The sequence below is a fragment of the Vespa mandarinia genome, chromosome 3, assembly GCF_050613455.1.
Source record: "Vespa mandarinia isolate Hongniang chromosome 3, ASM5061345v1, whole genome shotgun sequence".
NCBI classification, from domain to species: domain Eukaryota; kingdom Metazoa; phylum Arthropoda; class Insecta; order Hymenoptera; family Vespidae; genus Vespa; species Vespa mandarinia.
Window position 1 is genome coordinate 2,574,745 of NC_140812.1, and position 22,928 is coordinate 2,597,672.

General features: G+C 30.1%; 4 protein-coding genes across 7 annotated transcripts; 2 read left to right on the forward strand and 2 right to left on the reverse strand.

The window, feature by feature from the left end:
• Nucleotides 1-2,730: 2,730 nt before the first annotated feature.
• kat80 (katanin p80) lies at nucleotides 2,731-10,337 on the reverse strand. 2 transcript variants are annotated; one of them, XM_035882135.2, is made up of 15 exons: nucleotides 10,025-10,337; nucleotides 9,614-9,744; nucleotides 9,164-9,508; nucleotides 8,899-9,089; nucleotides 8,665-8,815; nucleotides 8,431-8,588; nucleotides 8,236-8,357; nucleotides 8,016-8,069; nucleotides 7,288-7,828; nucleotides 6,590-6,887; nucleotides 6,349-6,531; nucleotides 6,192-6,268; nucleotides 6,028-6,102; nucleotides 4,372-4,491; nucleotides 2,731-4,285 (listed from the first exon to the last, which is right to left on the reverse strand). In XM_035882135.2, the coding sequence occupies exons 1-15, from the start codon at nucleotides 10,056-10,058 to the stop codon at nucleotides 4,153-4,155; spliced, it is 2,613 nt and encodes an 870-aa protein (XP_035738028.2). In that variant the 5' UTR covers nucleotides 10,059-10,337; the 3' UTR covers nucleotides 2,731-4,152. The 2 variants fall into 2 exon arrangements, with proteins under 2 accessions (XP_035738028.2, XP_035738029.2); XM_035882136.2 differs by lacking the exon at nucleotides 8,016-8,069.
• A 306-nt stretch (nucleotides 10,338-10,643) lies between these two features.
• Nucleotides 10,644-12,077, forward strand: LOC118448638 (UPF0598 protein CG30010). The gene is made up of 4 exons (XM_085656209.1): nucleotides 10,644-11,067; nucleotides 11,137-11,185; nucleotides 11,291-11,511; nucleotides 11,582-12,077. Exons 1-4 carry the CDS (start codon nucleotides 10,906-10,908, stop codon nucleotides 11,822-11,824), a joined length of 675 nt encoding a protein of 224 aa, XP_085512335.1. The 5' UTR covers nucleotides 10,644-10,905; the 3' UTR covers nucleotides 11,825-12,077.
• On the reverse strand, nucleotides 11,862-13,979 carry LOC118448635 (angio-associated migratory cell protein). 2 transcript variants are annotated; one of them, XM_035882138.2, is made up of 8 exons: nucleotides 13,807-13,979; nucleotides 13,403-13,664; nucleotides 13,074-13,330; nucleotides 12,853-12,997; nucleotides 12,592-12,791; nucleotides 12,336-12,500; nucleotides 12,076-12,257; nucleotides 11,862-12,019 (listed from the first exon to the last, which is right to left on the reverse strand). In XM_035882138.2, exons 2-8 carry the CDS (start codon nucleotides 13,581-13,583, stop codon nucleotides 11,947-11,949), a joined length of 1,203 nt encoding a protein of 400 aa, XP_035738031.1. In that variant the 5' UTR covers nucleotides 13,584-13,664; nucleotides 13,807-13,979; the 3' UTR covers nucleotides 11,862-11,946. The 2 variants fall into 2 exon arrangements, with proteins under 2 accessions (XP_035738031.1, XP_085512334.1); XM_085656208.1 differs by lacking the exon at nucleotides 13,807-13,979 and having other exon boundaries at nucleotides 13,403-13,800.
• A 428-nt stretch (nucleotides 13,980-14,407) lies between these two features.
• LOC118448637 (glutathione-specific gamma-glutamylcyclotransferase 1) lies at nucleotides 14,408-19,056 on the forward strand. Of its 2 annotated transcripts, XM_035882139.2 has the most exons (6): nucleotides 14,408-14,634; nucleotides 14,724-15,159; nucleotides 15,271-15,669; nucleotides 17,159-17,194; nucleotides 17,427-17,689; nucleotides 18,676-19,056. In XM_035882139.2, the coding sequence occupies exons 3-6, from the start codon at nucleotides 15,517-15,519 to the stop codon at nucleotides 18,956-18,958; spliced, it is 735 nt and encodes a 244-aa protein (XP_035738032.2). In that variant the 5' UTR covers nucleotides 14,408-14,634; nucleotides 14,724-15,159; nucleotides 15,271-15,516; the 3' UTR covers nucleotides 18,959-19,056. The 2 variants fall into 2 exon arrangements, with proteins under 2 accessions (XP_035738032.2, XP_035738033.2); XM_035882140.2 differs by lacking the exons at nucleotides 14,408-14,634; nucleotides 14,724-15,159 and adding an exon at nucleotides 16,931-17,020 and having other exon boundaries at nucleotides 15,528-15,669.
• The last annotated feature ends 3,872 nt before the right edge of the window (nucleotides 19,057-22,928 follow it).

The following is a 22,928-nucleotide window of genomic DNA, read 5'->3' on the forward strand; positions in this document are numbered from 1 at the left end:
ACTTTCACCTCTTATTTTTTTTAATAAAACTGTATTTTTCTTAAAACTAAATTATATTTCTTAAAATTAAATGTGATCGTCGGATTAGATATATTTTAACAGACTATGAAGGACCGTCGCACTCTTTCTCTCTCTCTCTCTCTCTCTCTCTCTCTCTCTCTCTCTCTCTCTCTCTCTCTCTCTTTCTCACTTCTCAAGATGTATTTTACGTCTTGTCCTTGAAAGAAGTCGATAGCACGTGCTAGTTCATTCCCTCTTGCCAGCTGCAAATGTCGTGACAAGATCCGGCAAAATCGAGCAAACGCATGGAATTGGAGAACGCGGGACCCATCTGGCGCGTGCGTGACCTCCTTTAATTATCTTAACTCTTTGCACTTAACTGTTCCAAAGATTGCCTCGGGCATCGTTCAACTATGCGAATTCAAAAATAATTTCAACGTCCTCTCGAAGCTTCGTTTCATTCATCTTTGTCGTAAGTATCCTCTTTTTCATTCGATGGAGAAATACTATCGATTTACTATGGAGGTCGTCAGACCTTTTTTCTTTTCTTTTTCTTCTTCTCCCTCTTCTTTCAACACTCCCTATCAAGCCTGTCTACCGACCCCATTTCTAGGGGTTGGTAGTAACGCGCACACTCTCTGCGATCGGAGGGTGGATTCGCTTTGCCCGGCTGTCAAGAAAATCCTCCCTTCCGTTAGCCAATCGGCGTACGAGCACGCCCCATGACGTCACACACATCCCTTCAGCCTATAATTAGCCAATCCGATTGCAAGTTATCTTTTACGCAGCCCTCGACTGATTATATTTACGAGCCAATGATTTTTGCACTGCTCGGAAACCCCTACAAGAACGTTCGGATTTCAGAGGGGTTAAAAGAGGACGAGCATAAGGGTCTTCCCCTTCTTTTTACAATTTCAGATTCCGTACCATCTCTTCCTCTCTTTCTCTCTCTCTCTCTCTCTCTCTCTCTCTCTCTCTCGCCTCCTCTCTCTCTGTTTCCCTCTTTTTGTATTGATATTCTCGCAAGTATAAGCATACTTTTTTTGATATTCCATCATCCCACTCTGTCGAGTATCAACAACAAAGAAAGGGAAAAAGAAAATAAGATACTTATCTCTCTTTCTCTCATTCTCTTTTTCTCTTTCCCTCTTTCTCTATAATAATATATAAATATTAGACATATATTTAGATAATGAAATAAGTTACAATTTAACACATTTCTGCTTTTCCACTATCTTATATTTATATATACATATATATATATATATATATATATATATACATATATATATATATATGTATATATAAATATACAATATACACCTTCAGGTATATAGTAATACTTTATAAAAAAAGAATGTTCTAGATGGCTCACTCAGGTAAATGATAGCGAAATGAGGAGGGAAAAAAATTATCGATCTCCTTTGAAAAAGATCTCTCGAAGATAGCGATTATATGAAGCAGATAGGTAAGAGGAGTACAAAACGGAATTTTTAAAGATAGGAGAAAGAGAAGGTTGGACGGCTCCCGAAACACAATACAAAATACGGAACCTAGTATGTACGTGTGTTGGTAAGTATCGCTTTCTGAGCTTTGGGATAATCCGCTTAGACTAGTCTACGGCTCTGTCAACGCGTCGTCATCATGTTTGAACGTATTGTTAACGTGTTTTGTGAGAAAACAGCATTTTCGTCGCTCGAGGTGACGACAAGAAGAGGACTTAACTTATCTTCGTCATAACAGATACGAAGAGGAAGAGCCGGTTCCTTTTTCACGTAGGAGGATTTCAATGATCGGCCTAATACCTCTCTCGGATTTCATATTGATTTGAGATTCCTTAATTGTTCGTTCGTCGAAATATTTCAAAGAGCGAAATAGTTCGTTTGTCGAAATATTTCATCGTCACCAAGTACTGGTATATACCTATGTATATTTTTGTTTCCGTTTTGACGGTTCGTTGACAACGATGATGATGATATCATGGTTGTCTCATTTTACAGTAAGAGAGAGAGAAAGAGAGAGAGAGAGAGAGAGAGAAAGAAAGAGAGAGAGAAAGAAATAGAGAAAGGAAGGGTTACCGTAACCACCCTGAAAAGGACCCATATAATCTCATGAATACATAATCCAGATGCAAACAGCCGCCACGCGCACATCGTTTTAAACGGTCACGATATTTCACGGATTATAAGAATGCAACATAAAAAGATATTTGCACTTTGCTTTCACAGTATGCATGTATTTATATATAACACTGGTAAGGATCGATATTTCGCGTTATGTTTACAAAGTATATGCTCTGGAAGATCGTAAATTGTAAATATTAAAAATTATGACAAATACAAAATAAAAGTGAGATTTCAAATCTACAAAGGCGCTCACATCTAAGGTAGCGTAAATTTGAATTATGAGAAAAGACTCGATCGTTGATGCAAATAGAGATAAATCTAATCCCTCGACCTTTTTTTTACTAGGCAAAGTAAATTTCGATAAGGATACTTTTGTGATAAAAAGTAGACGTTGATCGATGAGTATATAGATAGGATTGTTCTCTCTTAAGATAAAAAATAGAAAAAAAAATTGCTTTTCATTTTGTCGTATGTATCAGCATTTCGCCAACGTGTACATTATTCTAAGAGACACATAATAAGGATGAAAACAAATTTTTTCGTTAATAAAAATTTCAATCGGGAGGATGAAGGAAATATAGAAAATTTCTCAATTTCTTTATAAAGAAAGTTATTATTTTTGCTGTAATCACACGAGGACTCACATTTTCGTTTATTCCATTTCTATAGTAATTATTCGCTTCTTTTTTATGGAAAACTTTCAACCGAAGGAAGTACGATCAAAATCGAAATTGCACAACATGCAGGAGCACTTTAAAATAATTACTTTACCATTTCACAAATGCATACATGCAGACACATACACACACGTATAAGCACGCTCTAATCATTCTCTCTCTTTCTTCCCATTTTCCTTTAATTCTTTTTTTATTTCTTTTTTCCGACTTATAAAAATATATTGGACGGAAGCCGCAACATGATTCTTTATACTTTTTAAAAAAAGAATAAAGTCGTTCTTAGGTACAGCGGTCGATATCTGAGCGAGGGTCTCTGTCCTCTCGTCGAAGATCATCCGTAAATAAAAGAAATGAACTCGTGTGAAACTTGGGCAAAAAAGACAAAAAATGAAGAAGGAAGATATAGATCTACGCTGATATTGCACAATATGACTATTTACACGATATATATATCGATTTTTCACACCTCGCTTCTTATGTACAAAAGAGGACAGAATCTTTCTTATTATTGTTAAGATTAATATTGAAGGAAACACTTCTTGTTTCCTTTTCTTGCAACAATATTAGAGTTCCATCGTTTTCATATAAATAAGGTTATATAAATTACTAATATAATTACAAAGATTTTAGAGATATCTATAATTAGAACCTTTTATTAGTAAATGAGCGTAAATAGCTCTTGCAAAAATACAATTTTTATTAAACTAACTAAGAAAGTTGTTACTCTTTTAATATTCGTTATGACTTTCTCTCTTTCTCTTTTCTTTTCTTCTTGTTAATCATCATTTATTATAGTGAATTCGCCAATGAAGTCATGCAGTATCGCATTTCTTTATCATGAATGAATAACTCACTGCATCCTTCATTCAGTCAAAACTGGCAAGAAACCAAGGACACAAAGTGTCGAGAGTAAGTGTAAAACTATTAATCGCTCTTTCATACAGACATTCTCTTCCATTTTTTAATAAAACATATTCAAGTACGCAAAATAGAAGCAGCATTATTCGATTTTTTTGTCACTTTGTTTCGTGTTAATTGTTTACAATACTTTTACGTATAATCTTGATCGTTAATTACACGATCAATATAATTCAGTCAATTTTGTTAACAGATATCTCCCATGATTCTCAATACTGTATTCATCACGACACTGGAAGAAATCGAGGACCAAAGGCAAAGACGTAAAATCCAAGTACCTAGTATTTTAGATTCAGCAAGATGTAATTACAAGAAGCAGGCACTTCAAGAACATGATTGTCTATCTCCTTGGTCCTTCGCCACCTCGAAAAATGATCGATGATGATGTTATTCAATAGAGTTCATGTACGTCTTAGACGCTGCCGTTTTCGTCACTCGAGACTCCTGATGAGGACACTTAGTTCGCGGAAGGAAGCTCCTAGTTTACCCGGAGCTGATTGTTTTTTCAAAATAATGCCACGTATCGTAGACAATTTCTCGTAACAAGAGAGGCACTTTTGATATCTATAAAAATAAGGTATAATATGTTAATATATGAGAAAAAAAATTTTTTTAATATATCTCGATAGAAAAAAGTACAAGTTACTAACCGTTCTTCTCGCGAAACATCGACGCCTATCGTGTGAAGAGGTGCTTCTACGTTTGACTTTATCACTGAAGCAAAATTACGTAAAATAAGTCTCAATGCCGATAAACCTACGGTTATGTACCTGAAAAAAAATATTGCTTTTAATATCGTTATAAGATTTATCTCTTTTATGAGTGAGTTAACGAAGCATTATCAAAAATGATACGGTCTAAAAAAAATTCGAAGATGTGGGAGCGAGAGAACACAAGAGCGAGAAAGTCGCGTTACGGCTACTAAGGTGTTACAAAATGAGTTATTGGACCATAACGATTCCAATAAATAACGAAAGTTACCAAAGACTCGCCCGAGCGATTCGACGCGCTTCCTGTTGGCCGACGATAAAAGGGTTCGAGCAAACTGCCGTTTGAATCGGCGAGACGAATCATAAGCAAGGCCATAAATACAGGACGCAACGAAACGATTATTTCTAACGCTTAGCTTCACGGACTTTAAAAAATCAAACGCTATTCGTCGAATTTTTCAACAAAACTAATTTTAGCATACCTTATTTATTATGTTTATAACATTATTCAATTTCACCATTTTATCTTTATTTTGTTCTTTTCTTTCTCAAGTGTCTATTTACGATCGGTTTGTCATTAATATATTAGAATTATATATCTTTTAAATACATATATATTTCCTTTCTTTTTCTTACGAAAAAAGAATGTACATAGCAAGCGAAAAAACGCAAAGAGAGATTGAATGAAAAACTAAGAAATTATGGGAGAGGATAAGTTGACCCCTATAACACACATACCCAGAGAGGTTCAGATTTTCATCCTCCTATTTTTTCTCGCAGGATTTACAAGAAGCAAAACCGAAAACCGTATCGAAAAAAACCATGAAAATTAACAAGTATTTATAAACAAATTGTCATGTCTAGTATTATTAAAGTATGTACATATACAATTTTAATTTTTTAAATTCTCTCTCTACCTCCCTCCCTCCCTGATTTAATGTTGATCACACTATATAATGAAGAATATTACCGAGTTGAGATTCAGTAATTCAAATAAAAACGAAATTTTAGAACGTAACAAGATAGATGATTTTTACATATACTTTATTTCATTTCCAAAAGAGACGCTTTCTTTAGGGTTTGAAAAAAGGATTGATAATCAAAGGGATACAAGATAGTTATTGTAGTTTATCGAGGGAAAAAGCACGTTGATTGACAAACTAAAATCTATCAACATATGCACGCACGCTTAGCACTTCAAATTTCAATTCAACGAACAATGCAATTCAAAACGCGAGGATTGAAACTCGAATTTACATCTGCCAGTATCTCTCATTGTCTTGGCTAATTTGGCATACCCTCCTCTTTCTTACTGCACGCTTCGATCCGATTTCCCTACCTCGCTGAATTAGCCATTCCCATAGAAAGTGATGACAATATACGTAAGTTCTATTGATTCTAACATAAGTACAGATTCTTGTGACATATATATATATTATTTAGTTTCAGGTTTGAGTGCATGGATTTATTCACAAGGGAGTTCAGATTTTTTGGTTACGTAAAAAATCAATGTTCTTTCTATGATATACGATAATGTAAAAATATTTAATTCCAAAGATTATTTTGAAAAATAAACTAATTTCTAATAGTACTCACATTTCGTATTTACTTTGAACAAGTTCAGCGATAGGTCCAAGAAGTAAATTACACAGGTCCAAATTCCAGATAGTTCTGTAAATAAAAGATCATATGCGTGAAAGAAAATTAATTGGAGTAATAATATGTGTTTGAATGTTCTTTATACAAATAATATTACGTACGGTTTCAACGTTAATATTCCCAAGAGATCAACAATAATCGCAAGATCATTCATTGCCACCGCGGAATCTATCGCTGACTGTAATTTTAAATAGTTTTACATTTTATTGTATATCATGTTTTTAATTATCATTTGTAATATATGCCAATAAAAAATACCTTAAGATCTTTATTATGCCAAAGCGAATAAACAATTTGTAAAGAACGATGTCTACTCGTGAGTACTGCCATCATTGGTTCGTGTCCGCGCATCATACTATTTAATACTTCTGCTTCTGACATCTCTGCAAGTACTCCCATTTGAGAATACGCTAATCCAGTAGATCCTGCATAACTACTTTTCTGCAAAACATCAATACATTAAATAAAAAACATTCTTATATATAGATATAAAACTTACAGGTAAAAAAGTTTCAACGTCTAGACCAAAAGGCTTATCAGCACTCATTGGAACAAATTCTTCTTTTTCAATTTCATCAACCGGTGATTTCAGCTGAGTAACTGTATCCACTTTAGACGTTGGAAGTACTTGTAGTTTATTGTTCTTCTTCGATGTTGACGTTCCCGTGGTCACTGTATTTCGTGCAGACAGCGAAGCAGAATTAGCGAAATTTCTATTTAATGACATTGATCTTGATTGCGCCGTGTTTGGTCTATTTAGTGCAGGATCGGAGGGACTATGTCTTATATTATTAATTCTGCAAAATGTAATATTATATAAAATATAAATATACATGCTACGATTACTAAAACGATTTTTTTTTCATTTTACATCGAAGACGTGCAAATGTCAGAGAAAAAGGTGACCCTCCCACTATCGTTATTCAATTATCTCCACTCAAGTATGCTTACTTCAGCATTTTCAACTGTTATAATTCAGATGAGCAATATATACATACAAACTCTTCATTTATAGACGAAAAAATAATATTGTGCATAATAATGTAACACAATGACAAACATTGAAGAATGTTGGTATATAGAAGCAAGAATTTGCTAACATAAGGAGAAACAAAAAGAAGAGTGGAAATAAGGGTCAATTGCCTTCGTTAGCAGACTTTGCACATCTTTGTTTTATATATAAAGATGTGTACTTACTGTACAGGATAATCACTTTCATAGCCTTGCTCACTCTCTCTACAACTGTTTTGGCGCTTTAAGTAATGCTTAGGAGAATCTGGGCTGGGCACTCTATTTTTTAACTTTCCATCATCCATAACAGGAATGACAGCTGCCATTGGTGCCACTCTTGGTGTTAATGTCGAATTTGACCTTTGTGGCCCCAAAGGCTGTGATGGTATTGTTTCATTAGTTTGCACAGCTCTTTTTCCAGGAAAAGGAGTAATGTTTTGTTTAAGTGGTGGTATAGAAGCTAAATTTTTTGAAGATCTGTTTAGCATATTATTTGCTTGTAAATTTGCTCGAATTTGACTCGTTGTAGTAATTACATTCCTTTGTGTTGGTGGTGATGATCTTATTGGTTGAACACGAACTGCCGCAGGTTTTGTCAGTGATAATGTTGTAACAGTTGGTGATGGAGACAATGATGGTGGTATAGATGACATTTCACTTGATTCTACTGTACTTATGTTTGATATAGACGTACATAGATTTTGTAGTACCTGTGGCTGCGAAGGATCTGAAATAGAAAGTTTTCAATCAATATTATAACATTATTTTTTAGCATTTGTAGCATTATTTTTCTTTATAATATTTGTGTAATACAAAATTAGGAAAATGTGTTCTTGTAATACAAAATTAGGAAAATGTAAATCAAATGTGAGTTAAAATAACAAAGACAAGTAGGAAGTTTTTTACAAACTCACCTACATCTTGAGGCTCTTGGAAAGCCTCAGGTTCTGGTGGAGGTGTACGAGACACTGAAACATATCATGCAGAGCATGCCCATTCACAAACGACATTCCACATTGTCTAAGTTATATATATGAAAAATGAGGTTGATAAGTGATTAAAGATAAACTGATAGAATCTACTAGGTAAAATCGTATAATGGACTAGCAAAATATGTAAAAAAAAATCATTTACGAGCTCTGTTAGGTTGAAAGATGTCTCGATATTCAGAAACATTAGGTATATCTGCATATGTCGCCTCATCTTCTGGATCTGTGCCTGACTTGTCCGCCTCCTCTATAGTTCGTACATCTAACCTATAAGTTTATGATACATTCAAACTTTTTTCTAAAGTGATATATAATACAGGCACCATTAAATTATAATTACGTATGTTTCTTTAATTCTGGTGGCCGATCTCTAGAAAAACTTTTCCTTAGTGAATTTCCATGATTAAACGGAGACAATGACACTCCTCCTAATGGTGCAATTTTTTTTAAATCACAGACATAAAGGATAACATTTGTAGTATGGCAACTTGCACCAATCTAAAATAAGCAATTATTCTATTATTATACATTTATCACATTATAAGAATAATATAATTTATAAATGTTTTGTTACCAATTGATTTTGAGCTACAGCTATGTCCTGTACTTTGCCCCAGCCAGTTGGAACTGTATCTAAAGTTCTACCTGGCTCCCAACCATAGACCTTTAAAACATCATGGCTACCAGCAAAAAGACATTCTCCTCCTTGACTGAAGTATAGGCACCTAGAAAAAACGTTTATACAAAATATATGAAATATATTCATAATTCGAATTAATTACTTACAATTAAAATTTATTTTACTTACCTTATTCCTGAAGAATGATTTTGCTCTGTGGAAGATACAAGTTGAAATGATTCCAAATCCCAAAAGTGAACTGTTCTGTCTGCGCTTCCACTGGCTAATAAAAATTCATGTGGATGAAATTCTACAGTTACTGCTGGCCCCCTATGTTCTGAAAATTCTCTAAGTTGTCTTCCTGCTCTTAAATCCCATAACTACTAGAAAAATTATTTTGTGATATAATGTGTATAAAATTATATTTTTATTAAAAAAGATCATTAAAATTCACCTTCACCATGCCTTCTTCTCCTGCACTAGCAATCCATTGTCCATCAGGACTAAATTTTAAACTATTCACTGCCAGATTATGTCCCTTGTAAGTAAAAATGCAACCTTTTCTTCTTATATCCCATAATTTTATTGCTGTATCCAAACTTCCAGATGCCAATAGTTCCCCATAAGGGTGGAAGTCCATACATTTTATTCCTGCTTTATGTCCTGTTAAAGTACGAGCTAATTTAGCATGTTCCAGGTCCCAAATTTTTAATGCCCCTGTCTGCGAACCAGCACATACTAAATCTTCGGTTTGGCCAAATTTTACACATTCTATTGAGGTTGTATGGCCACTCAGGCTCTATAAAAAAAAAAAGAAAAATATGATTATTTTATAACATAAAACATAAATAAAATGGCTATTACAAATATATAAAAAATAAATAATAATATTTTTTTGAAATACCATAATACAATTTGGCTTTCCAACTGCCCATAAATTGACTTTTTTGTCATCGCCACCAGTAACCAAAACACGACCAGATTTATGTCCCAATGCCAAACAATTGACATTTGACGAATGGGCAATAAAATCCTCTGTAAAAAAAATGATATTTATTATTTTAAAAGGAACACAAGAACATTGATAATTTAAAATATTGTATGGTATGTTCATAGAACAGCACAAAGGCTATGACTATAATTAGAGAACACTGTATATAGATATGTAGGTTTAAACTTACTATCCTTTAATAAACATTTATTATTTACTTTAAATTTAATCAACAATTTGGAGTATCTAAGACCCTCATTCTGTATCATTTCTATTTAAAAAAAGGAGACGCAAATAAAAACAATCATTGTAAAGAATACTTACGGAGTTTCCAAGATCTCTTCGTAGACGAAGCCATATTCCGGGACCAACAAGATTGCGTTGTACACGACTTATTTGGGAGGAACAACAGTCTGAGATTTTAGATCGTAGAAGTACGATATCTTTTTGCTCGAATTTAAATATAACATTTTTACTTGTTATATCTTTGTCTCCGAGTAAAACATTCGTCAACTTGATGACATCTCCTACTTTAGGCCGGCTCTAATATTACTGTTCCCATCAATTTTAACTCTTTTTGGAAACTTGGTTTCACTTATTCGTTGTATCTCATTTCTTGAATCTCTGACTGTGTCCGTGAGTAGCGATGCGAAGTGACGTTGAAAAATATCGAATTACTTCAGAATCGAATTTATGCTGCAATCGATTATGCTAAATATCGTCGAATGACACTTTTGCTTCTAAGAACTTAGACAAGCGCGGTTTCTTCATTCGAAAACAAAATAATTATAAATGATGAAATAGAAAATCTTGAAATCGTAATAATACGATAAATCACATGTAATTGCCGTTATTATAATATAATTGTACTTGTTTTGTGGCAATCGATATCAAGATACGATATCGATTGTTGAAAGGACCAACAGCAACTGCACTATATATAATAATTAGACATATATGAAAAATGGAAATGCGCATGTGTATGTATACCATGCGACACTCGAGAGATTGCGCAAAACGCACTTACACCACAATATTAGAATGAATAAACAATGAGATTCTAACTACTTTGCGTGGATTGCTCGCGGTGTGTATTAGCATCTACGTTATGATCATAAAAAGTTATTAATTTAAATAATTATATCGTGATTATAGACGAACTAATAATTAAGACGAAGTTTTAATAAATAATTATAATCAGGAACATGTTTACTTTGTCTAATATACATTTTAATAAAATAGTTATGAATGCACGAAAATTTTCTTCTTATAAGATATACGAACGAAGTTATACAACTTATGTACAAGGTCAATCACCAGAACCTCGTATACGAGAATACTTTTATTATATTGATCATCAAGGCATGGTATGATGCACTACTTTTTCTAGTTTTATCAAATTTATTATTATTGACTAATTGGCTTATTACTTATAGCTGTTCTTGGATGATGTTCGTATAAAAAATTTTACATCCTGTTTTAAAGGTATATTTGTACATATGTTACAACTATGCAAAAAAAATTGAAAATTTGCTTGATGAGTCAAATGTACTTCTATTTACAGATGGCAAACAAAAAATATTATTTCAGACAAAAAGTTTTTGGCTTTCTTCTTCAAACGACTCAAAATAAATAACACTAGACGATATACACAAGAATTTCCATATATCTCTCTTTGTGGTTCGGAAAGGAATTTTGTAAAATGCGATGATCTCCCTATAGTGTTCACGAAAATTATTCAAAAAAAAAATCTAGAAATTGACAAAATGGAGGATTGGTTTGGTTATTCGCATGCTGAAGAGTTTTTGATGGTAAATGATACAAATTCGGTATGTGTGCATTCACATCTAAACATAACAGTTATATGATTGATATTTATAGGTACCATTTGAACCAAAAAAATTATTTATGGACTCTAATTCAGGCAGAGTATATCATCCTGCGCCTGAAAAAGTAGGAGGGATTGGTCTGGTAAGATCTAAGATTGCTATTGAACTGAGTATTTTTTTCTGTTTTGAAAATGGTGAAGAACAAGGTCCAACTCATTTTCAATGGAAAAATAACAAACATGTAATTGATAACGAGTGGTATAAAAACAGTATGAAATATAAAGATTGCTACTAAAAGTTATATTTTTTATTAAAAAGGGAATAAAAAATATGACCATTTTCTTAATATGTATACACATGTATATTTATATTTATGAACATAATAAATTTTTTTAAATACCTAAATATCAGATTACATTAAAACAAATTTGCAATATTAAATATTCTTGCAGTAGAATCATCTGATGTCGTTAGTACAATTTGTCCTTCTCTGAAAATGTGTATAGGTTAAATCGTTTTATTTTTTTATTAATTATTATTACTTACTCTGCTATTTGTAAGTCAAGAATATCCTCAGAATGTCCTGTAAGTAGTCGTAAACATTGTCCACTTCTTGCATCAAAGCATCTGAGAATACCATCAAGTCCACCAGAAAAAAGGAATGATGTAGTACTTTTCCACAGAACTTTACTTATACCACTTTCTTGTTCTATTTTATGTCGAAGTATCTATACATTTTTTAAAGACATATAGATGTCATATAAAACCAAAAAAGTATTTATTTTAAAATGAAATATACAACCTACTTGTTTTGAAATATCCCAAATAAAAATTTCTCCATTTAAACTACCTGTTGCAGCTACTTGAAATCCTGGATCTTTACAAAAAGCTACTGTTTCTATCCAATTACTATCAGAATCTTTCATGTCAGTTTCTTGTTCACTATTAAGATCTTGTAATATGGATATTATCTAGAGAAATTATAAAGACATTTATCTTATTAACAGCAAATTTTTTAATTATTTAATATAATTATACCAAGTAATTGGTTTTTTCAATTACCTTTCCTGTATGTGATGTACTAAGAATAGTTTTTCCATCTACTGCTGCAGATAATATTAAATTATTATCTAAGTAACAGTCAAGTCCTGTTATGGTTGCAGTATGACCTATATTTGAAGGGATACTTGATAACATGGTATTTGTTTTTAAGTCAAATACACGAATTGTGCCATCTTCATATCCAACTGCAAGCCGTTTACCTGTTGATACATATATATGTAAGTATATATATATAGATACAAAATTTCAAACATTTGTTACCATCAGGTAAAATTACTCCTGCTTCTGCTCTATATCCATAACTTTGTAAAACTTTGCAATCCCCATCAGGTACTTTCCACATAAAAACTTCACCATCTACAGACCCTGCGATTAAAACATTAGCTGCCATGTGCCATTTCATCCACTATAAAAAAAATGCAAGTCCTTATATTTTAACATAAACTTATTACATAAAAACATTAATATAAAAGTATATTTACAGTAGCATCTCCCATATTATAATTCCAGACAGAAGATTTGTTGCTTAATTTCCACAATTGTATTACACCACTCATATCACCAGTTGCCAAATAAGTTTCATCAAAATTAAATTCAGCAAATATAACACTATCTTTATGACCTGTGCAATTTAGGATTATTTCTCCAGATGTTGTATCCCAAACATAGGCCTTATCTTCTTCTCCTCCAGTCACAGCAAACTTTCCAGCTTTACTTAAAGAACCGCAAAAGACAGAACCTGATGTTATAATAAATTTAAGTCTCTTATACTACAACCTCATGGAATTACAAAATCATAACATCTACTAACCAAATTTGTGTCCAGTAAATACAAAAGATGCATCTCCTTTTTCTAGATCTGTCTTCATTGCTTCTTCATCATTAAGTGTATCAGAATCTATCACTTCGATTACATCTTCATTGTATATCAGATCCTCTTCATCTATTTGGCTTACCGCATCAGGAGATGGTGAAACTGTGTCTCGTTTCATTATGTTTTAAAAAGTATTTATCAATGTAAAAAATCACAACACGCTTTTTTGGAAGAAAGGTTTTTTTAGAAGTAGTGGAATCTGTATTTGTAATAAAAAACACAAATGATAGAACTACTAAACACTGCAAATAAATTTAATGTGATATAACAAATTTAATCGTTGACGTTTAAATACGTCAACTTATCATGCTTGTTTTTAAATATCGAGGTTAAAAACTCACTATTCTATATATTATATAATAGTATATGTGTGTGTATATATATATAGATTCATGTGTCATTTGATATTCTAAATTGCTTGTGTGTATCTGATGTATGAAGATCGAAAAAATTGTGATATTGTTATCAGAGCTATCTGGCGACAGATCGGGAACTTATTTATCATCACAGAATAAATAAACTTTTATTCGTCGATAAGTTGGATCATCTTTAATAAAAAATCAATGAAAATTAAAATCTTTTTTAAGTTGAATAAATGTTTTAATCTTTTTAATTAACATGTATGCGTAATTTATCTTCCAAATGTATAGAAGATAAAAATCATTATTAAAATCACAAGAAGTAATTGTACGTACATAAGAAATGAAATCTCATATAATCTTAAAAAGAATTTATATAATCACTTTATTTTTATAACCTAACAACTATTCCCTCTCAATAATTCGATTTTATTGCTCGAAGATTATCAATGAATGAACTAACGACTAAAATGCGTCAATTGTTCAACTTGTTTCATCATCCTTCTGACGTTCCTCTCTTACTCTAATCTTCTATCCACCCTATCTTTTGCGAATTCCGTTTCTCTCTCTGTCTTTCTTTCTCTTACAAAAGAAGCGCAGAAGCATTCAACGCTCAAACTAGTCGACAGTCTTGGCTCGTCCTCCGTGCCGTGTTTATATCTAAGTGGGCTTTTGTTAATATTTCATTATATAAATATACAATATACAATCTCTTAAAATACGATCGAAAGAGCCTTCAGTGTAATATATATTTGATTGTTTATTTGAATTTTCGTATTTTGTAATCAGTCAAAGATCTTTAAAGACAAGGTAGGTATCTTCTTTAACGGAACATCAGTGTACATTAAAAAAAAATTAGAATCAGTACTTACTTTCCACAATAAATGTTGTCTAAATAGCAATTTGAGGTACAAAATTGGATCAACAAATAATATATAAAACAGTCTAGTGATGAGAAAGATAGAAAGAAAAAGACAGAAAGGGGAAATAAAGAAATAACATAAATTATATTTCGGTAAGAGCTCATTGATAAAAATACATACAGCACGAAGAAGAAGAAGAAGAAGAGATTGAAGGTCAATAGTTTATATCGAAGATATCATTAAGAGCACGTGGCACGTGTGGACTTGGAAAGTTTTCGACTACCGGTACAGTGATCGACATTGAATCGATGGAAACGAGCGCAGGAAGCGCCTCTTACGATATTCATTATTCGCGAAATTCAAAATTATCGTGGAAAGAAAAAGAAGTTCAATTGGAAGTAGTAAAAGGAAAGATCCAAAGTTCATTAGTCAAAATGAATCAACAAATCGTTATTCACGTTTTATCGTTAAGGTGAAATTAAGGGAAATTTTTCGCAAAATAGAAAAAGCATTTTAATGAGATGAAAGAAATACAATTATTTATTTTATTATTTTTTAATAAACCTTTATCCATTTGCAACAGCGATGGAAATGCCAAAGTTTATATATAGTTTACTCGCAGTTTTTATTCATATATAATAATTAAAATGAACAATAGAGTAAACGCAAATCCAAAAAGATCATTAATATTGAGTTCAACAAAGCTTTCGATTTGATGATGATAAAGTCGATAAAGGGAAAAACTAATTAAAATCTTGATGGTTGTCGGAAGATGATGGTTTGTCTAAATCTATACTGTCAATATTACAATACATAATTATTAATAACGATGGATAGCAACAATGGTCTTTGGATTTTTGGTTACGGGTCTCTTTGCTGGAACCCCGGTTTCGAGTATACTAAAAGTACAACTGGTTTTGTAAAAGGATTTGCCAGACGATTTTGGCAAGGAAACACAACTCATCGTGGTACAACGGAGAAGGTAAGTTCGGCAACTATTTCTACAACGTTGTATTTATCATCTTATGACGTCAATGATCACGCTCGTGAATATTTTACAAATATAATGTTCTCTTCTGAGAAATTGCATAAAGGTCAATTCACATATAATAATTCATTTCGGTCAAAATGATTATAACATTATTGTATGTATTTTAAATGTACACGTTCACAGATTTCCATTGTCTCATTGCTAGTTCAATCACCGATCCGATCATACACAATTCCTCTAATGTAAATTACGAAGATTGAATTGAGATCGAACTGAAATGTGTGAATCGAACTTACCATGTTATGCGGCATCTAATTTTTTTTCTTTTCTTTTTTCTTGTAAATTAATTTCTCAACAGATAAAAATAAGGATTGTTTATTTAAATTTTTTGTGTTTGTGTGCATGATCAAATTGTATAAAAAATAATAATTAAAATTCTATCGCATCGTAGTGCTTTTATCAAATTTATTTCGTTTGTTATTTCGTCGATATATTTTTACATAATTTCTTATCTGACATTTTAAAGTATATGAGATCGATTAGAATACCGCCTGTGATATGACTTTTATATACATATATATTCTTTTTCTTTTCTTTTTAATATAAAACTCCGATAAATCATTGCAGTTGTACATAATAACAATAATTCTCGTGAATATCTTCTATGATATAACTTTTATATATTTTTTTTTCTTTGATATATAATTCCGATGAAACGCTTCAGTTTTATATAATAACAATAATTCTCGTGAAATTTGAGCGAATTTTGTTCATGATCTTACATTATTCCACGTTATATCATTTGGTCTTTCAGATGATAACATTAATCTATATAAGATTGACTGAAAGTCTAAATGTACATTAATAATTAAGGACAAGATTTTTTTTCTTTTTTTATTATCAGAAAGAACAAAAATTTACTAGAAATAAAAATCATGACGCCGATATTGATATAATTAAAAAATCATTTGTATTCGTTTAACGATGATATTATTTTTACATTTCTATTAGATATTTAATATTGCATTACAAATATAATAATACAAATAGACTTGATAGAGGAATAATAAAATTAAGTAAATCGATAATGAGCATATTAAAATTCTTTGCATAAATTTTTGCATCAAATAAGGAGAAAGTTGTTGTCTCTTGATAAATATAATAAAACTACCTCTCGTTTATACTAAGCTAAACCAGTTAGAAACCAGTATAAACTGACATCTTTATATGTGTTACTTTTATATTTCCACAGACTATCACACAGACGTGTCTAAACCCACGCGTGTATGTTCACAGTCGAACGATATAAAATACTGCTATGCTATCTTTAACGTTTTTACATGTATGTATATACATACATGTTTTAATTTTCTTTAGATAGTTGATAAATAAACGCGTACATCAGTACGAATGATAGTTGAAATTTATAAAAATAAACAAAACATTTGTTTAACAAAATAAGATATATTTGTTTTTTCAGCCCGGTCGCGTTGCTACTTTGATAGAACAGAAAGAGGTAAATGAAATCTTATTTGTTCTTTACTTTTTTTAAATATTTATAATATAATTTTGACAGATATTTAAAAAAAAATTTGACTTTTAAAATTGTAATAAAACAATATTATATTTATTAATACATATAAAACAATATATATGATACTGTAACTATATGTAATATTTATTTGAAACAATGATTATCGTATAAAATCTGTATATTGTAATTATATATATTATTTATTAATTAACAGGGAATCGTTTATGGTCGAGTTTTTCAAGTAACAAATAGCACGGCTTTACCTTATTTACAAAAAAGGGAATGTTCCTTGGGCGGATATCTCACAATTATTTCGACGTTTTACACTCGTGACGGAAACAGTAGCTTTCCAGTAATTATTTATATAGCCACTAAAGAGAATCAACATTGGCTTGGGGAGGCATCGTTACGTAGCATAGCAAAACAGATTACAGAATGTTCAGGATCAAGTGGACACAACGTTGAATATCTCTTACGGTAAAAAACAAAAAATATCTCATTATATGTTTATAATAATTACAAAATGATCATTTTAGCAATTAAATTAAAAAGTAATGTTAATACACATATATATAGAGGATGTTCCAGGTTATTTTACTACCAAACTCTGCTAATATGTTCTAGAAATAAGAAAAAAGGTACATATGAACATAAACTTACAAATGCTTTATTAAAAAGTTATAAGAAAAATAACATTTTTATTATCAAAATGGTACTGTAAAACGACGACGTATTGTACTTTTTTAACTATTATTATTCCGTTATATTATTGTATTTCAAAATGTCTACCATTTATATTAAATTTGAATAGCCGTTGAAAGATCTAATTTTGTATGGATATTTTTTATGACTATACATAATTATTTTAACCTTTTAAACGTTGCTTCATCGGTCCATAGTACCCTTAATAGAAAATGATTATTTTTATCGGCTGCATAAAACGTGCCATTCACAAAATTGTAATCACTTTTATTCTCTTTTAATGTTTATTTTTCACACGACGAATATGATATCGTATTAATAATAAAAATGCACAACGTTATCATTTTATTTAATTTTTGTTATAACTTTTTAATAAAGTATTTATATAACATTTATTTTTTATTTCTACTCATAAAACATATTGGTACAGTTTGGCGGAAAAAGCTGATACAGCCTGTATATAATAATTAAAAGAACAATATATATATATATATATATACACATACACACACACACATATATATATATATATATAATTATTGTAATATTGTAATTATTTTCAAAAATCATATTAGCAATTATATTAAAATAATTGCTAGTATATTTAAATAATACACTTGTTTAAAAATAAATTTGTTTAACTAATAAATAAAATAATTGTTTAAAACTTACTTTTTAAATTTAGATCGGAATGCAGATATGTTCGTTTAAAATTATTAAAAGGACAATTTTTTAAAAATTATTTTTACGTTTCATTACAGATTAGCAGATTTTATGCATAATTATATACCCGAGGCACAAGATGAGCATCTTTTTACATTGGAATTGTTCGTACGATCGATTATAAAGGAGCAAAATATGTGTTTAACTACCCTAATGGGAAATAGAGAATTCGTCATCGACCTTGAAAATGCCGAACAGGATCAGTTGGAAGAGGATCGTGATAATGCGAATGTTCACAACGATGTCAATCGTGTTATGGAAAACTCTTTCCAATATGCATCTAGAGTACCACCTCAGACATTGCGTTGTCTTAAAATGTAATAAATTAAGCGAAAGAATTATTTTACATAACGATTTAACAACAATCTAATAGAGAATGGAGACTTCTTCTCGTTATGCTTAATAGAAAATAAGAAAAATAATTACTTTTATACATTTGACAATCATTTATTTCATTATAATATAATAAATAAATAAATTTATTCATTATCGATAAGCACTGATAACTTCTGTTTTATATATATATATATATATATATATATATATATATAAAAAATATCTCGTATATATATATATATATATATATATATATATATATATATATACGAGATATTTTATATATATATAAAATATTTATATACATACATACATACATACATATATTTGTACATAAATTATAATTTAATCAATTTAAACGATGAATATTTCTGGTAGCTAACAATTAAATATTAATTCTAATTTTATATAATCTATATATTGCTTCAGCATCTTCAAGTTGAAAATAATATTATTATTATACAAGTATATAATTTTGTATATCGATAAATACATTGTATATCATCATAATGCGATACGAAAAATCTTTTGTGAAATATTATTGTAGTTTAAAATAAAACCAGGAATGAATTCTACATTGTTTACGGGCTCTATTAATACTTATTCTCTTTTTTCTCTTTACTTGACTTTCTTACTTTACATATTTGTAAAAGATATCTTGTATATCACATTAACAGATTTTACAATCTAAATAAAACAATAAAGTTAAAATAAAAATTTTAAAATTTTATTATTAAAGAAAATTATTTTAAACGTTTATCATATCCATTAAAGTAATCAATATATGAATTGTTTAAAAAAGAGAAAAAACCAGATTTGTTTAAATATTACATCGATATTAACGCAACATGAATACAAAATATTCTGTTGCGTTATTTTAATCTACTCAATTTCGATGTCAGTTAATTTCAAATCCACAAGTCACTACTCTACTTGAGGAGAAACGTTGCAGCTCTCTTTATTTATGCTCATATTTTTAAATACTGCAAATATATTACATATAAAATTGTGTATTATAATTTATGAATACATAGAACTAATGTTTAAATTAATTCGAGTTGTAAAAGTGTTTACATAATACACTTGTTGAAACACTATGTATCTATAAACAATTTCTTTTTAATTTCATTTTTAATGAATTTATTTCGATAAAATAATAAATAGAAGTGAATCATTAAATATTATAAAATTAATCTTTTAAAAGAAATATATAATTTAAAAAATCTTAAACAATAAAATATTAAAAAGTTAATGAAGAGATCTCAAATAATATAAAAACAATGTTCACAAAATTTTCGTTATTTCCATATACTTACTCGGGTCTTCCAGGGTTAGCTGTTTCGACGAAAAATGAGTTTTGTTAACAGGAAAACATCAGGGACAAGGAGTTCTCGAATACTTCTCTTTTATGTAAACACGACCACTAGATAGCACCTTTGTATTTTTGCTAAATTTAATAATGTCAATTCTTATTATTGAATAGCTCCATGGATATATTGTAACGAACGTTGTAGTTTTTATTTTCATTACTAGATGACGCCATGATTTAACGTCGACTTATTAATTCTGGTTATAAGATAGCTTTATGCGATACTAGTAATGTTCTTTTTTGATAAACTGTATTACTATTCTATATTTCTATTCCCATATTTAATTCATTCATTATCTTTTGCTCGAAGCATGTGTGACTTCAGTGACAAGTATAGAAGAATATGAACTATAAGCGCAAATGGAGAATACTGCATCACCATGCACTTATGCATCTATCGATGTATAAGACTGCTTAAGCGATGAAAAACTATAAATGAGTTTCTTATTTCTGTCGATATTTTCATTTGTGGTGAGCAATACTGATTCTACGTACAATGCAATTGTACATACAACTGTACGTATTGCATACAGTTGTATGTACAATTGCATTGTTGCGTACTATTATTTAAATATAACTCAATTAATAATGAAAGAATTGTATCGTAAAACCTACACTATTCAAGTATGATATGAAAATCAGTAATGGGAACAAGTTTCTTTTTTTCATCGTAAATTTCAAGGGGCGCCACTTCACAAAATTTATTTTTCACGAAAACGCCAATAATGAATCCAAGTATAATTCTTGACCGATTTTGATAAATAAGATTTCATTTTAAGGATGATAGTATGTATAAACCTGGAGATAACTCTTTCGAATTTTTGACAAAACATTATTTTTATATATATGAATTATTCTAGAAAAAACATTATTTTTTCTCACCATATTTTTTCAAAGAAAATAAAATTTCAAAAAATTCAAGAGTCATATTCTTCTTTAAGAGTAGACTCATGTCTAGCTTCATTGTTGACATAAAATAATAAAACTGGGGATAATGAACAGTCTTAATTTTTACCGCAAAATGGTGAACTATTGCGAATTCATATACATATCTATATTACACTCCCGGATAAAATAATAGTACTTGTGTGCTATTTTTAACTTAGAATTTCTAAATATAGAAAATAGCATATAAATATCATGATATTGGAAGAAAAAATCTGTTATTCTCATTGACTTTCTGAGTAAACAGAAAAAAAGAGATAAATGCTGAAGATAAAATAATAGCATACTTGAAATTTTGGTTGATATTTTTCAGTAGTTCGTGATCTATCAAATTATCAACATCAAGTATTACGTTGTTCAAATAAGTTTCGATATGGTTCGTAGAAAGAAATTAAATGAAACCGAGATTTGAAGGATCATTGAAATAAATTTAACTGTTCGTAAAATTTCAAGCATTGTTAAAAGAAGTCGTAGAATAATATATAATTTATTTAATTATCCTGCAAATTATGGGAAGAAAAAAGTTGTGGAAGACTGCCAACATTATCAGAATTGGAAAAACAGGCCATTATACGTATCGCCTCGAACTCTATATTAATATCACACGAAATTGCTCGCGAAGCAGGTATCACAGAAATAACAAAAAGAATAATGATTAACATTTGCGAAAAAATGTATTCACTGCAAAAAAGAACGACGACAAATGAGTGGTGGTGTGATCTAGATCGGAATCGGGTGCAAAGGCAAAACCGATTTATAATTCATCGACGGGAAAATGAATATCCAAAAATATATAAAATTAATTTCAGAACAAATAAATAAGCATGCATAACGAATTATTAAAGGCAAATATATTTTCCAGCATGATTTCTGCCATTCATTGAACAAAAGTTGTAGAAACATTTTTTAAAAGAAAGAATGTATCAGTTACGTCATGGCCTGCATGGTTCCCAGTTTGAATATATAATTGTTGAGAACGAAAATTGTTGGGAAGAACTCACGCGTGCCATATACAAGAATGGAAGACAGTATAATAATGTTCAAGAATTAAAAGAATCGATTATCGTAGAATGGAATAAGTTGTCTCAGAATACCATCAAAAAGTTCGAGAAATCTTTACCAAACCGTATGATCGAAATTATAGAGAACAAAGGCGGTTACACACATTATTAATTTCATATTAATTAAGAAGAAAATTTTCTTTTTGTTATAAATATACATATAAATTTTGTTAATGTATTATAATTTCGTAAAACGTAAAATTTTGGTTTTCTTTACATATAATAAATGTTAAAAAGAAAGACCTTGTCTTAAACAGATTCTTTCTTCTCGCATCTTGACATTTATGCACTATTTAATATATTTATAAATTCTAAGTTGTCTTTGAAAAATTAAAGATAACCCACATGTGCTATCATTTTGTCCAGGAGTATATATAGATTACACTAATAATTATAATAAATCTTTGGAATATTTTTCTTATAATAATTTCTAAGTATTTCTCATGCACTTTTACAATATTATATATTTTTAAATATATTACAGAATATTTAAAATATTATAATAATTATTTTTGCTGAAAAGTTATAGAAATAATACCTTGTTTAAGTGATACTTCGAATCTCATTGATTATAAGTAAT

Bases quoted from the DNA above. Each gene is read 5' to 3' on its own strand.
- kat80 (XM_035882135.2), bottom strand. From the start codon at position 10,058: ATGGCTTCGTCTACGAAGAGATCTTGGAAACTCC. The intron at 8,358-8,430 runs GTAATTATAATT...ATAAACTTATAG, and splicing joins CCAGAATTAAAGAAACATAC to GTTAGATGTACGAACTATAG. The intron at 8,070-8,235 runs GTAAATGATTTT...GATATGTTTCAG, and splicing joins CTTTCAACCTAACAGAGCTC to TGTCTCGTACACCTCCACCA.
- LOC118448638 (XM_085656209.1), top strand. From the start codon at position 10,906: ATGTTTACTTTGTCTAATATACATTTTAATAAAATAGTTATGAATGCA. The intron at 11,186-11,290 runs GTATATTTGTAC...ATATTATTTCAG, and splicing joins TTTTACATCCTGTTTTAAAG to ACAAAAAGTTTTTGGCTTTC. The intron at 11,512-11,581 runs GTAAATGATACA...TGATATTTATAG, and splicing joins ATGCTGAAGAGTTTTTGATG to GTACCATTTGAACCAAAAAA.
- LOC118448635 (XM_035882138.2), bottom strand. From the start codon at position 13,583: ATGAAACGAGACACAGTTTCACCATCTCCTGATGCGGTAAGCCAAATA. The intron at 12,501-12,591 runs GTAATTGAAAAA...TAATTTCTCTAG, and splicing joins GTACATCACATACAGGAAAG to ATAATATCCATATTACAAGA. The intron at 12,258-12,335 runs GTAGGTTGTATA...AAAAATGTATAG, and splicing joins TTTGGGATATTTCAAAACAA to ATACTTCGACATAAAATAGA.
- LOC118448637 (XM_035882139.2), top strand. From the start codon at position 15,517: ATGGATAGCAACAATGGTCTTTGGATTTTTGGTTACGGGTCTCTTTGC. The intron at 15,670-17,158 runs GTAAGTTCGGCA...TTGTTTTTTCAG, and splicing joins ATCGTGGTACAACGGAGAAG to CCCGGTCGCGTTGCTACTTT. The intron at 17,195-17,426 runs GTAAATGAAATC...ATTAATTAACAG, and splicing joins CTTTGATAGAACAGAAAGAG to GGAATCGTTTATGGTCGAGT.